This window comes from Magnolia sinica, chromosome 6 (assembly GCF_029962835.1).
Source record: "Magnolia sinica isolate HGM2019 chromosome 6, MsV1, whole genome shotgun sequence".
NCBI classification, from domain to species: Eukaryota; Viridiplantae; Streptophyta; class Magnoliopsida; order Magnoliales; family Magnoliaceae; genus Magnolia; species Magnolia sinica.
The window spans coordinates 6,379,675-6,394,900 of record NC_080578.1 but is presented as its reverse complement, the minus strand read 5'-3'; the positions used below and the strand labels follow the sequence as shown (position 1 = coordinate 6,394,900).

The following is a 15,226-nucleotide window of genomic DNA, read 5'->3' as shown; positions in this document are numbered from 1 at the left end:
GTAATTAATTCCAGCTAATGCAACTCTACATCATTCACGTGTATCCCAATCCCAAGTAGACCCCTTCACAAAAAGCTACGAGGATTAAATGACTACCATTGAAAATTTATTGAGGCACACAAGTTTTGGATTAAGCTGATATTTGTGCTTTCCCTTACACTATGAACTATTTTGATGGCAAATAAATACCAAGGTGGACCCTAGGAAGGTTTCAACGGTGGGAGTCACTGTCTCCATTGCTTTCTGTGGTGTGGTCCACTTGAGATTTGGATCTATCTCAGTTTTGGGCCAATAATCTAAAATGATCTCGCAAGATGGATGGACAGTGTGGATATGTCACAAACATCACGGTGCGACCCACGTAACTTGATGACGTCACGGTGGTGTGTGGCACACCTCGCAGTCTGCTTCCCCTTCTCTCCCATTTTGCTCAGCTTCTCTCTCGAACCAACCCCATCGCTCTCTGCACGGGAAGTATACAGGCGCCACTCCATACCAACGGACACGGCCTTGCGGCCATTGCAACATCAGGCCTTAAACAGGTTCCCCTCTCTCTCTCTCTCTCTCTCTCTCTCTCTCTCTCTCTGATTTGAAGATAAAATCAAGGTCTCCGGTTAGTGATCTTAGGGGCTGTCTAGATAGAAAGAAATAGGAGAAAATCAAGAAGAGTTTCCTGAGAAACCCTCTTTCAAGCTGTTTTCTAGCTTGTGATCCACCTAAGAAACAATCGGGCTCGGGCCCCGCACTTTTTTTTTGCAAGTTTTTGGAAGGCCGATTACTAGAAACGTTGTAGAATGAGATTGTTCTGCAACTGTTTATTCTGTGGGGCCTCCTGTGGTGTCTGTATGGCATGGCATCAAACCCATCCAATCAATCATGTGGATCACCACGTTCCAGTGGTGCTTTCTGAGTAGATATGCATTGCTTTCTATGTGTGGCCCATATGATGATGGGAGGTTTGATTTCTTTTGCCATTGTTTCTATGTTGTGGCACTGGATTCAACCTGTATAGTCCAGCAGGGGTTGATACAAGCATCATGTGGGCTAACACGCCACAGCGAGGGCGACAATTCATTGTTTTCTATGGTGTGGCCCAATTTGTGATTGAATACCCTAATGTTTGCTGCATCCCATCATCACTTGATGTACATGTTGGATGACATCCATAGTTACACACGGTGGGCCCTAAAGTCATTCCATCATCACTTGATGCGCATGTTGGATGACATCCATAGTTACACACGGTGGGCCTCAATGTCAGTTGCATATAGTGATACTTGACTACTAGTCTTCTTCTTCTTTTTTTCGTTAAAGATATATAAAAGAATTGTTCAGGGGTTGTTTGGATGCCTGTGAGTTTTTAAGTTGCAAGTGATTTTCACCTGAAAGTGACTTTCAGCTATAAGTCATTTCTAGTGAAGTGACTTCTCACTTACAGGACTTACAGGTAGGGTTCGTTTGGATGCCTGTAAGTTCTATAAGTGGGAAGTGACATATAGGTGGTGTTTAGGGGAGGAAATTCATCTGTAAGTCACTTATAGGCAAAACTGCCAAGAAACTTCATGGGGCTGGGGCGAGAAGTCACTTCCTTGTGACTTACAAACTTAAGAGTTAAAAGTCACTTTCAGGTGAAGGTTACTTACAACTTAAAAGCTTATAGGCATCCAAATGGTCCCTTATATTTGTTTATGTTAATTGCTATGTGTTGTTATTTTTCAATAAACTAAAAATAGATAACTTGTTTTGAACATGCTTTTATACGAGGCATGTGTTTATCTATGCCTTTGTTTTATTTTTGCTATTTTTACCTATAACCACACTTTTTGTTTTATTTTAATTAAAAAGTAGAAGTATCATGTAGCTTATGCTATTCACGACATAGCTTACGCTACACATGACTGCTTATGCTGCATACTATAGTGGGGTGGATGCTAAGGTATATGCCATGCGCTATATAAAACACTGTGTGGGATTCCCTACCCAAACAGACCCTAAAAGATTTTCCTCAAAAATATTACAGGTCGTTTGAATCCTTGGAATACCCATATGGAAAATGGAATCCATAGGGCCAAATTCCCGGGACATGGTAAACTCTTCTCTGTTGGGAAAATGGGTTTGGAGGTTCCTCTAGGAAATTGATAGCCTGTGGAAATCCATTTCAGTGGCTAAATATGGAATGACTCCTACAGGGTGGTGACTGAAGCAATCCTCAGTGTATAGGATGTCCTATACTTGTAAAAGCTATTAACAAACTAGCCCCCGTGACTTTTTCCAAATTGAAATTCTGGCTTGGTAATGGTAGTAGAATTCGATTATGGCTAGATCCATGGATTTTTTTAATCAGCCCTTGTGTTCAGTTTACACATATCGTGCTAATATTTCCTCTTATTTGGAGATTCCGGTGACTGAATGTGTGGCGTGGAATGGGGAAGAGCCGAGTTGGACCCCTCCTTTGAGGAGGAATCTAAAAGACTCAGAGACAGAATCTCTTATGGCTCTCCTCTCTCAAATGCAGGGAGCCAAGATTGTTAGAGACTCTCAAGACTCAATAGTGTGTAAGGTCGCTGCTTCTGGGGCTTCCTTGGTTTGATCTCTCTATGCTGATCTTATTAAGGCTGAAGCTCCTATCGCTAGAGTTTCCACTTCGGAAATTTGGAAGTACGGATCTTCTCCAAAAGTAGCGACGTTTGGGTGGTTAGAAGGGAGGAAAAGAGTTCTCACTATTGATAATCTTCAAAAGAGAGCAATGGTCATCCCGAATATGTGCCTTTTGTGCTACAAGTGGGCTGAGTCTGTGGACCACTTATTCCATAATTGTGTTTTCTCTTCAGCCGTGTGGAGCGATATTCTGGTTCTAGCTTCGATTCAGTGGGTCATGCCATGTTCAATCGAGGACCTCCTTCTAGCTTGGTGTGGCGAGGATGGGGAAAAGCTTATGAGGAAGTGGATGATAGCGTTGTTAGTAGTGCTCTGGTCTATTTGGGGTGAGAGAAACAATCGGTGCTTCCGCAACAAAAGAAATTCGGAGGCAGGGTTTTTTCCGAGGGTTACCCGATTTATGAGGGATTGGGCCCCTTAATTTGTTTTTTGGGTGTTTCTCCCCAACGTGGGCGCTGGTGTTGTTGTATCTTAGCCTTAGGTTTTTTCTACCCTTTTCCTAGGTTTCCTCTTTCTTGTTCTTCTCTTGTTTGTCTTTGTTTTTGTGTTTTTCTTTTTTTCTTTATAAAATTTCACCTTTCAAAAAAAAAACAAAAAACACTCTCTTTGAGGAACCCGTTTTAATTCTCAGAATCTAAAGTTGTTTCGATGCTTCGTAACCTATGACCACAAAATAGCTATGTCATGGAACTTCTAGGTCTTCTCAATGAAGCGTCTCTTTATCCATTTGATGAAGATGAGTGTATTTGGGTTCCAAGTGCTAATGGCTAGTTTTGTCAATGTTCTTCTAGGAATGTGTCTGGTTGCGTCATTGGAGCCTCCTTTGGTTGGAAGGTTGTGGCCTAGGTTGAAGCATTTTGTTGGGCGCCATTGCAAATAAGATTTAATTGCGTTGATCGTCAAAGGAGAAATCGGTCCATCCCAAACATGTCTTATGTGTCTTAGACTCTTAAGGATGAATTGGTGTATCACCTTTTTATCAAGTGTGATGTGGAAAATTTAATCAATACTCTAAAAGCCCCCATATTGATGGAACATGTCAAGCTAGGCTCTTAAACCATTAGGATCATAACATGCCACCAAATTGCACAACTGACGTCAGGGGTGGTCCACTTTATGGTGTCACTCAGGCCTCTTTTCCAGGTAGTCCTTTCCACTTTTTGGTCTGGGTTGCCCTCATCACAGATCAGCCCCTCCCATGACTGAAACATAGGACCTGGTGTTGGCCTTGATACCAATGATACCAATTGTTGAGAACCTAACCAATACACAAAAAAGCTTCAATACGGATGCAACACGTCAAGCTAGGTTCTTAAACCATTGGGATTGCAGCATGTGAGTTGGCTGTCTCTATCTAAAATTTTCTTCATCTTCTTTTGAAATCACGTGGATCCTTCTGGTTTGATTTCATTTTCATCTCTAGCGGACAGTTGAAGCAAGGGGCCCTTCAGTTCGAGGGGCAAAATTTTGTGGTGGATATCTACACATCACATGGGGGACTTGGAAGGAGAGAATAGTAGAATTTTTGAAAGTAACCCTCAAGCACCATCAAAGTTGTGGCTGAAATTAACGTCTTTGGCTAACTGGGGCTTCTCTCTGGAAGAATTCAAAGGGATTTCTAAATCAGATCTAATGGAGTGGAAATTGGTTCTTTACAGGTCTAGGAATCTGGCCCCTTTGGGCATTTGGGATTGGAGGTTCATTCCAAGGGACGGACATGGTTCTATCAATTTCTACTTCTTCAGGTTGGTTGGCTTATATTTGCATGAAGCATGAAGAGAAGCTGCAACCGATTCAGGTGCTGGAGCGGAGATGCATTTGTTTCAAACATGTATCAAGTGTAAAAGGCTAGGAAGTGGGAGCGGGAGCACGAGTCCAAAGCGTGATTCCAAGTGGGAGCAGTACCTAGTTAGAAAGGATCCTGCAACTAAGGGTTGGCTTTGATTCCCAAAACATATCAATGGTTTGTTAATGGTGCAAGCTGATTCGAGCAATGCAATCACGTGGGCTTCTGGACGCCAAGTCTTGGCTTCATTTTAAATGTATCGATACTGTGGTTGTGCAAGTTGGACATTAGTTATCACCAAGTTACAAGGGAGTCCAATTCCCTTACTGATTCTTTGGCTGCGGTAGGGGTATCTCATTCTTTTCGTATTGGGCTTGTTGTAATAGACTATTTGATGGCACTTGATTGTAGTCAACCTATGTAATGGTCTATTACACTGCTTGTGGGAGTTTTATATTCTCATTGTTGGTCCTCAGCCTAGATAAAGGATAAAGGAGGGTTGCTTTAGGTTGGCACCTGGCATCAAACTTATGCCATAACTTCTGACATGAATCTGATCAAGTTGAAGACTCTAAAAGGGCAAGGGGAAGGCCCAAAAGGATGTTGGTGGAGGTAGTTAGAAAAGCTATGGTCTAACTGAAGTTACGGCCCTTCATAGAGTGGAATGGAGGAAAATGATTGATGTAGCCAACCCCAATTAGTAGGGAGAAGGCTTAGATGATGATGAATTACTTTCCCATTATCTTTTGATAAATCCATGCAAGTTTTTGTTTGGAGATTGCTTTTTCATGAAATTTAGTGTGGAGGGAATGTTAGCAATGTCTCATAGGGTAATTTATCATACTTTAAGAAGATGTCCTGGGTTGGAATATGTTGACCCAGCCATCCACAAAAAATGGGTTGGGTTCTGGTTGGGGTTTAAAGCATTGTTTTAGAACCTTTGCATACAATGAAATAAAATTTTAAGCAGCATCTCATGCATCGTTGATGCTTTAAACTATGCTATTGTAGTTTCTATTTCTCTCTAGCTTTCATGTTGATGGTTTGAGAAGGAGAGTGTATTGGTCGAGTTGAGGATGATGCTTCCTGATTGCTGCAAGCCCCTGGAAGCTTCGCTTGCTGACTTGAAAAGAATGTTGGTATGTTTAGCGGACTCAGCTAAACTAGAAACAACAGTAAATTACGTGAAACAGACCCTTAAATGCATATTGTTCAATCAATCTGATTTTGGGACTGTGACTTGGAGAAAATGGGTCCCACAATTTAATCAGATTAATTTGAGCTATTTTACGCCATTGGTGCAGTTCCTATGTATCCAGTGCAATACTCTTTTCTTTCCAAGAAAACTTCCTGACTCTGGCAGAGTGTGATGGATGTTATGCAGGCACTTAGAAATTACTAAGAAATTGCAAAGGTGGAGTTCAATTAATACAAATTAACTGTCCAAACTATGGGTCCCACTTCGGATGTATCATGAACAAAAGATTAAACTCACTCGAGTATATGACTATTGGATTGGTGGACAGACATTTATTGGATGGTTAAAAATGATAAACATCCAGTGGTCTTATTTATTGAACAAACGATTAAACTTACTTGCCAATACGACTATCAGATCAGTGGACATTTATTGGGTGGTTAAAAATGATAAATAATCCATGATCTTTTTTTCAATAAATGTCCATGAGTGAGTTAGTTGCTCAGCCAATTATCTTGATAATGTGATTTAGTGAATTTGGGAAACATGCATCCACAATTTAGTCGGTTAATTAAGTCAATTTATGCCATGAGTATAATTTTGGATTGCTTACATAGAAAGCATCATGTGCTACTAGAGTACGTTACAGCATAACTGTATTTTGAACCAAAGTACCACTTGTGTTGTGCGTTTAGGTGCTAACCGACTCAAGGGAAACCAATCAGAGAGATCGGATTAATTCTCGTCAACCTGAAAAGCAGGTGTGAAAACTCTTTTGCAGAAATGGCCTATGGTTTTTTAACAACATTTTATTATATGCTCACACATATAAAATGCGTATTATACGTGTCTTATATATCATATCATAAATAAGCGAATTAGCCGGTGCTGTATGAAGTGTTTTCACATATTCGATAACTAGCAATCTCTTATCTGTCAGGCCGAAAAGCTCACCTGCGAACAAAGAAAAAAGTCAAAATTACCCATCTTTCAATTTCCATTTCCCTGGATAACCATTTTTATCTTCTTCTCTCTGCATGATCATTTCTCAGTTTCCATTTTTCTGTATTTTGTGAGAAAATGGCTGCAAGGCTATTAATGGCGAGAATGAGAAAATGCCTTGTATCCCTCCCCTTATTTAAACCTCCTCCCTCTGGCTATCTTTTCTCTTCCTCTCCATGCCTTGACTCTTGCAAAGCTTCCAGTCTTGAACATGAAAAAGTTTCTCTTTTCTCTCCTCTGGAAGCTTCCAGAGCTACTGGATCGAATTTCCGGGCTTTCTGCTCTCGGCCTCTGAACCTCGACGATGCACAGGGCCCCGCTGCAATTGATTATAGGTGCGTGATTGGTTTGTCGGTTGTGATCACGGTATTAGGGTTTTAGATGAGCTTTTTTGGAGAACTAGGCTCTTTGATGAGAATTGGATGTTTGAATGGGCAGGTCTATTCTTCCTGAGGATGAGTTTCACAGGTTGGCTGACGAGACGATACATGACCTGCAAGAAAAAATTGAGGTGATCATCTGCTTATGGGGCCCACCTTCCCCCAATCTGAACTGTTCATCAGTGAGCCATATGGTGGTGGGAGACACCCTGAGAATCTCTCCCCATGGACATTTTTGACTGATTGATGGGGCCCTCATTCCGTGGACCACTGGCTGTTACTGTTCATTTTCAGGCCATGTTCGAATTGCTAGGATCATCTGATTGGGGAGATCAGGGTGTGTCTGATCCTATGATTGGGCCTGCCAGATGAAGGTTATGGAGTACTGGAAGGTGGGTCCTGCATGTACCATTTCCTGGCCAAAAAAAAAAAAAAAAGAGGAAAAAAATCCTTTGCTTTTGATCGATCATCGTGTAATACTGTGCGATAACCCTATACTGATTTCAAATTCAACGCCTTTCTCCGTTAATGTTCTTTTACAAAGATCATCATGTAAAGGTGGACATAATTTTGAACTCAATCCTCTTTTCGCTGTCTATATATTTTTCCTTTTCATGCAACTGGAACAAACAAGATGGACCATGCTTTAATTTCAAAGCAATGGACAGCCACTAACATTTTATTTACTTCATAGGAATATGGTGATTGCGTCCAACTGGATGGCTTTGATATAGATTATGGGGTGAGATTCATTAGTGCAGTGATTCTCGGTTATTTATTTATTTATTATCATTACTATAATTTTTAATTTGCAAGTCGTGAGGTTTGACAGAACTGAACCATGGGTGGTATGTATTTGACAGAATGAAGTTTTAACATTGAAGCTTGGGAGCTTGGGCACCTATGTTTTAAACAAGCAAACACCAAATAGGCAGATTTGGTTGTCTTCCCCAGTAAGGTATTGTCCCTTATGGAACTTCAAATACATGCGCATGTGCATGCACTTACTTGCAATGGAGATAGCAGTGGGTCAGGTTGGCTGCTTGAAAATGTAGCCCATTTAACTAAATGGGTTTGGTCGGGCTTGGGTTTGAACCCTACCCGATCCCACGCTCCCATATTGGTTGTCAATGGGTGGTATGTATTTGACAGAATGAAGTTTTAACATTGAAGCTTGGGAGCTTGGGCACCTATGTTTTAAACAAGCAAACACCAAATAGGCAGATTTGGTTGTCTTCCCCAGTAAGGTATTGTCCCTTATGGAACTTCAAATACACGCGCACGCACTTACTTGCAATGGAGATAGCAGTGGGTCAGGTTGGCTGCTTGAAAATGTAGCCCATTTAACTAAATGGGTTTGGTTGGGCTTGGGTTTGAACCCTACCCGATCCCACGCTCCCATATTGGTTGTCAATGGGCTGGGTCAGATGTCCCTACCCTACCCTACCCTACCCTACCCAACTCACCCATACAGGTTATCAATGGGCAGGACCAAATAACCCAACCTGACATGAGGGTTTACTGAGAGAAAATGCTAAAGAGCTGATGCCATGATTGTTGTCATGGCCCATGTTCCTTGAATCCAGACTGATTTGTCAGAATTACAGGAACTAACAGATTGGTGAGGTTTTGTTCATGTGTTGATGCCTTGATGGTTGCACGTTGATTTTTCTTTTCTTTTGGCTTCTTACATCAGTGTGTGGAAATTGTGATGTTCGCAAGTTTTTCCACATTCTGTATTAGTCTAACTCCATGTTAACCTTGCCTTGAAGTGGATCTCCCCATTTCGTGTTATGTCATGCTTTGATATTATGCCTGTATTTTTGTTTTATCATGTTCTCCGTGTCATGGATCGTTAATTGAAACTCCTTTTCCTGGTCTTGTATGTTTACTATTCTGATTTATTAAAAAAAATTGGTAAGGACATTGGAGGTCATGATGCATATATGCTTCAAATAGGTGTCGTACTAACACGTCTTGTCCTTTTTCTTTTTTCTTTTTGAGTAAAAGAAAATATTAAACAGCAAATTAATGACAGCTGTACATAAGACTGTGGGACTTATAAGGAACAAGGACATATCCCAAACACAACAAAAATAAAAAGAAGGGCCCTAGAATAATGCAGCCATCAACAAAACAAGGACATGGAACATGCTTGGGATCCCTGCTGAAAATAAAGATCAGGCTTGACCATCTCATCTTTCACCAGCCAGGTGGTAATCTCATTCACCTCTCTAGGGATTAAGCAGATGATGAATCTTGGGTCTTCGCTAAGATCCCATTTCCTCAATGAGATCAGCTATCCTCCGAGGACTCTGTTTGTTTTTTTGAACATTATCCTCCAGGGACTCTTGCTATGGTTTGCCCAAGAAATCTCATTTTAAGAGTCTCCTTCAGTGATGGCAGGGAGGAATGCGTGATTGATTGCCATCTTGGTAGCTAGAAGTAATGCTGCCACTTCTGGGTGGTTAAGAGTCTCTAACCCCCAGTAGGCCAGAGAACAGCCCACACAACTGCCTCTTCAGTCACGATGATCCCATTGACTCCTGTGAAGCCTGGATTTCCCATCAATCTCCCGTCAAAATTAACTTTGAAATAACCAGTGGGAGGAGACAACTTATTTTACTTCTTGGCCTTCGCCCTACTGCATTTCAGGATGTTTTCACAATTGAGATCCATCATTGATGATGATATATCCCCAAATAAGGGGCTGAATCTAAGCCAAGACTTAAGCAGACAGTCTTCTGCACCTGAATCATGGTGTGCGCATCGGTTATTTGTTGTCATAGATAGCAAGTACAGATTTTTTTTTGCTTGTGGTGGGCCAACAAGCATTTGAAGGAAGCCTGATCAAAGGTAGATCCCTCAATAATCTTTAGTCGTGACATGGAGAAGAATGATGTCTGAAAGTAGAAAATGTACCTTTCTGAAAGTCAACCACAGTGAGTGGGTTTTCCACAATATTCATATAATTGGTGAACTCTGGATGTTGCTTTATTTTTGCTATGTGTGGGGTTTTCAACATAGCTCTAGGTGGGCCTGACATTTGTACTGCTGATTACTGATTGATATTTTGTGACTTTGAAACTTAGATCTTTCTTCTCATTACCATTTATGCCAAAGAAACTATAGTGGGTAGCTCTATTCTTTGTCATGTTTTGTTATTTGTCACAGACTCACAGTACATGCAAAATCACATACTGCACCTGCTGTCCAACGCATGTGGTCATGCTATGTAAGTCATGCAATATAGGACTGTTCCATTTGTCAAGCACTTGTGACATGGAGTGGTGTAAGCTAACATGTGGGGAGCTTAAGATGATTAGCAACAATTGTAGCATTATGGCACATGTGCACAGTGAGTGACATGTGTGCGTGATGCATGTGTACAGAATATTCTGTTCCAGATATTCCTTAATGTGCGTTTAATCTGTTTAAGTTGCGCGGCCTGAAGTTCCCTGAACATGAAACATGAATACACAAGTCTGCTGAAATGAAGAAAACTCACATATACATACACAAGTCCAAAAATATAAATGGGTCGCGCATGGCGTTGCCCAACCAAAAATACAAAAGAATAAGATGTCCAAAAGAATGGGGCTGAGCCCATAACCCAGCCATCCAATCCCGCTCCTCAAGCAGGCGGCGATCCCTCCATCAGCTGAAAGTATGACAGCTCGACCTCCTCGTCTAGGCTCGGCTCTCCAGGCTCCTCCAGTCCCGAGTCACCTGCATCTATAAAAGGGTCTGGTTGGTGTTTTAAAACACCGTCCCAGAGTGGGAGTGAGTGATCAACTCAGTGGGTGCTATTAGCCATAAGTTATAACAAGCATTAATTGCAATAAGAATTTAATGAAAAGCAATCAATCATAAGCATCTGTCTAGTCTTGTTAATGCGCATGCATGCAGGATGATATGATGGATGCCCTCGCCACAACACTCCCTCGTGCGACGCCATCTAACGATCGCCAATGCCAACACTCCCTCAGTGCGACCTCGACTGCCGAGTCGCCAACCTAACTAATGCGATGCGATGCGGTCGTGTTAGCCAAGTTATTAGTTAGGTTCATTCATCCAGCAGATTGGGAAATCTGGTACACCCCATCTATTAATGCCCTAAACTGGTTGCGAGACCAAGACCCCCCAATGCGTGAGGCCGAGGCCCCGCGGTCCGTGATCCCGTCGGGTTCCTCATCCCCGACTTCAAGCACATGAGGAGTGCCAAGAGAAAGGGATCGCTCACGGTCACTACGGGGAGGCGCGGTACCCCAGCGTAGGCCGACAGCTCGGACACAGTGTCCCATTCCACCATGCCCGGCTCACGAGGCTGTGGACCGATTTCAAGTGGGTTGTTGTTGGGCTACAATGGTTGTGGGGAGTCCCAGGTTCCATACAAATGTGAGCAAACAGGGTTAACAATCATGGTTGGCCAGACAGTAGGCTAGACCGCACGAGTCCAGGCGAGCGCATGACGGAACGACATCGGGTGCATGCAACCCATGTAGTCTAATTACAGTCACCCACACACACTTGCCCAAATCTGTGGGTTTAGCCTCAAGGCGGTCCTACCAACGAGACCGCCTTAGCTTTCCTAATTTCCTTGGCCAACCCTAGGGTTTGAATGGTGGTCCGCTACATGTCAACGGACAGGAGTATCAACAGACAAAATCGTAATCATGTTCACTCACCTCAAACATATAAATCATATTAGTTAAATAAGCAAGTTCTCACAAATTCATTAGCAATGGTGCATGTGTTGTGGGTGTTGGTGAGGAAGTTGCTCACTTCCTACATTTCATAGAAACATCAACATGGGAATTGATAAGGCACATGTACCATAAGGCATCATCATATGAGCAATCCACAAATCATCCACAAGCGATAATCAAGATTCAACAAGTCATGTGAGGAGAAGAGTAGCATCATGTGAGGAAAATCAAATAGAACATACAATTCCACACCATTAAGATAGGCATAATTTTCTAGGTTTTCTCTACACTCTCTAAATGCATCAACCAAACAATTATAATCATTAAACTCATATTGAAATTAGTGCTAGGCCACCTAGGAGTAATAGTCCGCACTATGGCTTGATGGAGACTCGAAAAATGCCCTAGGAATGAGGGCTTTTAGGTAGAACGGTCGGAATCCTAAATCAAGCTATTGCATGTTAGAATTCCAACCCAAATCCACAATACTACACGAATTTCAAAAAGGATGGTGAAAAACTCACCTAGGCAACCCACGGATAGTTGTTGAGGCTAAAAAAAGGGGTTTTCTCCTTGCAAGAGTGGCAAAGAGTTGGAAGGGTTGGCTTTCTTGGGGCCCACCGTGATCTAGGGTCCACCTTGATCTCCTCCTTCTCTCTCTCTTCCTCTTTACTCTCCTTTACTCTCTTTCTCTCTTGGTAGTTGTAGGAAATGGGAGAGGGAGTTATGAGGGATAGGGTTTATTCCCTAGACTTGGGCCCTTTGGCCCTAAGTTCCCTCATATTCCCAAAATAGCCTACAAGGTCTCTTTTTTTGAGTTGGAGTGGCCCCGGCACTCCTTTGGCCACCAAATTCGGCGGGTAGGTGCCCAATGGCCTGATTAGGGCCCGCGTAAAATTTGGGAACAAACGGATGGACGATGGTGGGGTTTGAGTCGACGGTTTTGCTCTTTAAACGGCCCTGTGGGGTCCATTTTAGTGATTTGAGTAATTCTGGTGGTCCTCAGGCTATGAAATTTCTAGGATAGGTGCTTCATGGCCCGATGAAGGGCCACGCAAAATCTGGGGACGATCGGACCAGGGGTTTGACCGCACGGGTCCGATTTGTGATCGACGGTGACCGGCCCATGATCGGGTCCCAGAGTTGGTAGACAGGTGTGGAAAAATCCATTTGACCTCCCCGGTAAATATGGAAGAGATCCGATGGTCGGATAACCTGAAATCTTGGTTCCATTTGCAAGCGCCAGATTTGGTCCTGGCATGGGTGGGGTGCATTTAGTCAGTGCCAGATCCCACTTCTAGGTGTCTGCCGGGTCCGCGGTCCGCGATGGACCACAAGCCCAGTGAGCTCAAGGGTTCCCCAAATTATTAGATTTTTCTGACCCTTCGGCGTCGCGGTTCAGCCCATATGGGCTGTTGTTCAGTGTACATGGTCATCCAGCTTGGCGGCCCGCACTTGGCCTTGGCCAGGCCTGTCTGGTTTATTCAAACGGGCCAATTCTAGGTTAATTAGTTCATGGCATCCCAGCCATGAATGTTTTAACCGCTCGGTCCTGCTAACATGTGGGGAGCTTAAGATGATTAGCAACAATTGTAGCATTATGGCACGTGCGCAGTGAGTGACTTGTGTGCGTGATGCATGGTAAGCTAACATGTGGGGAGCTTAAGATGATTAGCAACAATTGTAGCATTGTGGCACATGTGCATAGTGAGTGACATGTGTGCGTGATGCATGTGTACAGAATATTCTGTTCCCACATGCACCATAGATGCATTTTAGCATGTATTGGCTATCTAACCCTTTGAGCAAGGATAGACTAACCTTGAGTAATGGTCATATTGGCTGTAAATATTATCCTCATTTTTCTCCTTTTGTGTGCAAATGGGGTCTTGACAAACTGTGTATATGCTGTTGACACAGCATAGCGTGTGCAATAAATGACTTCGCATGCATCCAAACAGCCTGTTAGTCAAATATCCTCAAACTTAACTTGTTTCTCTCACTGTTTATGCTGGTCTTTTTCTGCATATTCTAAATGCTAATGGTTAACTTCTCTTGCAGCGGACCATCTCGTTTTGATTGGGACGGGATGAGGCAAGCTTGGGTTTATAGGCGGACCAAAGAAAACTTGCAGCAAATATTAGAAACTGAGATAGAACAACTGTGTGGTAAACCCATTAATCTTTCCTGAGTTCTCTAAATAACATCTGTTCTGCAACGTGAATCGAGTACTCTTTCAATGAATATACATTAGAAATCTTGAAAGGTATTTGAATATGTTTTTGTGATTTTATTGTTGAGTATTTAACTCTTTCAATGAATATACATTAGAAATATCCACATGATTCGCCATTAATGACGACGACAACCAACAGTTTTCCATCATGATCCAACCTTAACCCACCCATGCTCTCAAAAATCCAAACCTTTCCAACACCTTGGTTATAAAATCCAATACAATCTGATTGTTAGCCTTGGCCGTGTCTAATTTAAAGAGAGCATTCCCCCCTCGGACTTTCCCTTCTAATTCATGCACCATTTCCTGTGCTAAATATGTGCTGTCCCTAATGGGTCGTTTGGATGCCTGTTAACGGGTGTGCTTGGATGGCCTTTTTTGCCTGTAAATCATTTACAGATTTGCATCATTTATCCCCATCTCATTTACAGGCAAAAAGTTTGGATTTCATTTACAGGCTCTCCGTTTACAGCCTAACGGCTATAAATGGAAAGATTGGCTCTCCATTTACTGGATTTCAATTTACATGCTATCCAAACACAAACAATCATTTACAACTTAAAGCCAAACAGGACTGGCTGTAAATGATTTATACCTGTAAATGATTTACAACTTGAACCATTTATAGGCATCCAAACGACCCCTAATATTTGTTCCCCGAATGCACCTTGCTCTTTAGGGATAAAGCTTCAGCATGATTTGATTTTGTTAGTACACACCCATGTCAGTACACACACTCCATGTTAGCCACCCTCACTAGGGATCAATACCAAGACCTCGAGTGGTATCTCCACTCAGTCTGCCAGTTGAGCTATGGATCTGGGTGTCAAGCGAATAGGGATAAAGCTTCAGCATGATTTGATTTTCCCCAGTCATTAATCATTATCTTCAATATAATTTTTATACAACCAGTTGCATAGGCTAATGGGGGGAATTCCTTCAGGCCCTGTTTTGGAACAAATAAATGGGAGTGTGAATTAGGTAAATCCGTTAACTTGTCAAATTCATGGATCTGCATTGGAATTTGTCAAATCCAAATTCCAAAGTACAATTGGATTTGCAAGATTTTTACTTTTCCAGGGGATTTGGATTTGGATTTGGATTTGTAAAGAGAACCACCAAAACACAAATAGGGGAGATTTGAAATCCATGGATTTCAGAAATCCTTGCCCTGAATCCCTCACCCTAAGCAGTCCTTTAAATCTACTAGGATTTGTAGATTTTGGGACTAGGAGGATGAGAGCAGTGTTGGAGTAG

At 42.3% G+C, this 15,226-nt stretch overlaps 1 protein-coding gene across 4 annotated transcripts; it reads left to right on the top strand.

Moving 5' to 3' along the window:
• Positions 1-384: 384 nt before the first annotated feature.
• LOC131248080 (frataxin, mitochondrial) lies at positions 385-14,002 on the top strand. 4 transcript variants are annotated; one of them, XR_009172137.1, is made up of 8 exons: positions 391-542; positions 6,338-6,403; positions 6,583-6,979; positions 7,083-7,155; positions 7,719-7,766; positions 7,888-7,982; positions 8,177-8,271; positions 13,795-14,002. XR_009172137.1 is itself a non-coding variant. In XM_058248129.1 (7 exons), the coding sequence occupies exons 3-7, from the start codon at positions 6,723-6,725 to the stop codon at positions 13,922-13,924; spliced, it is 603 nt and encodes a 200-aa protein (XP_058104112.1). In that variant the 5' UTR covers positions 390-542; positions 6,338-6,403; positions 6,583-6,722; the 3' UTR covers positions 13,925-14,002. The 4 variants fall into 4 exon arrangements, 1 of the variants encoding a protein (XP_058104112.1); XR_009172139.1 differs by lacking the exon at positions 6,338-6,403 and adding an exon at positions 5,456-5,583 and having other exon boundaries at positions 405-542; XR_009172138.1 differs by lacking the exon at positions 6,338-6,403 and having other exon boundaries at positions 385-542.
• Positions 14,003-15,226: the final 1,224 nt, after the last annotated feature.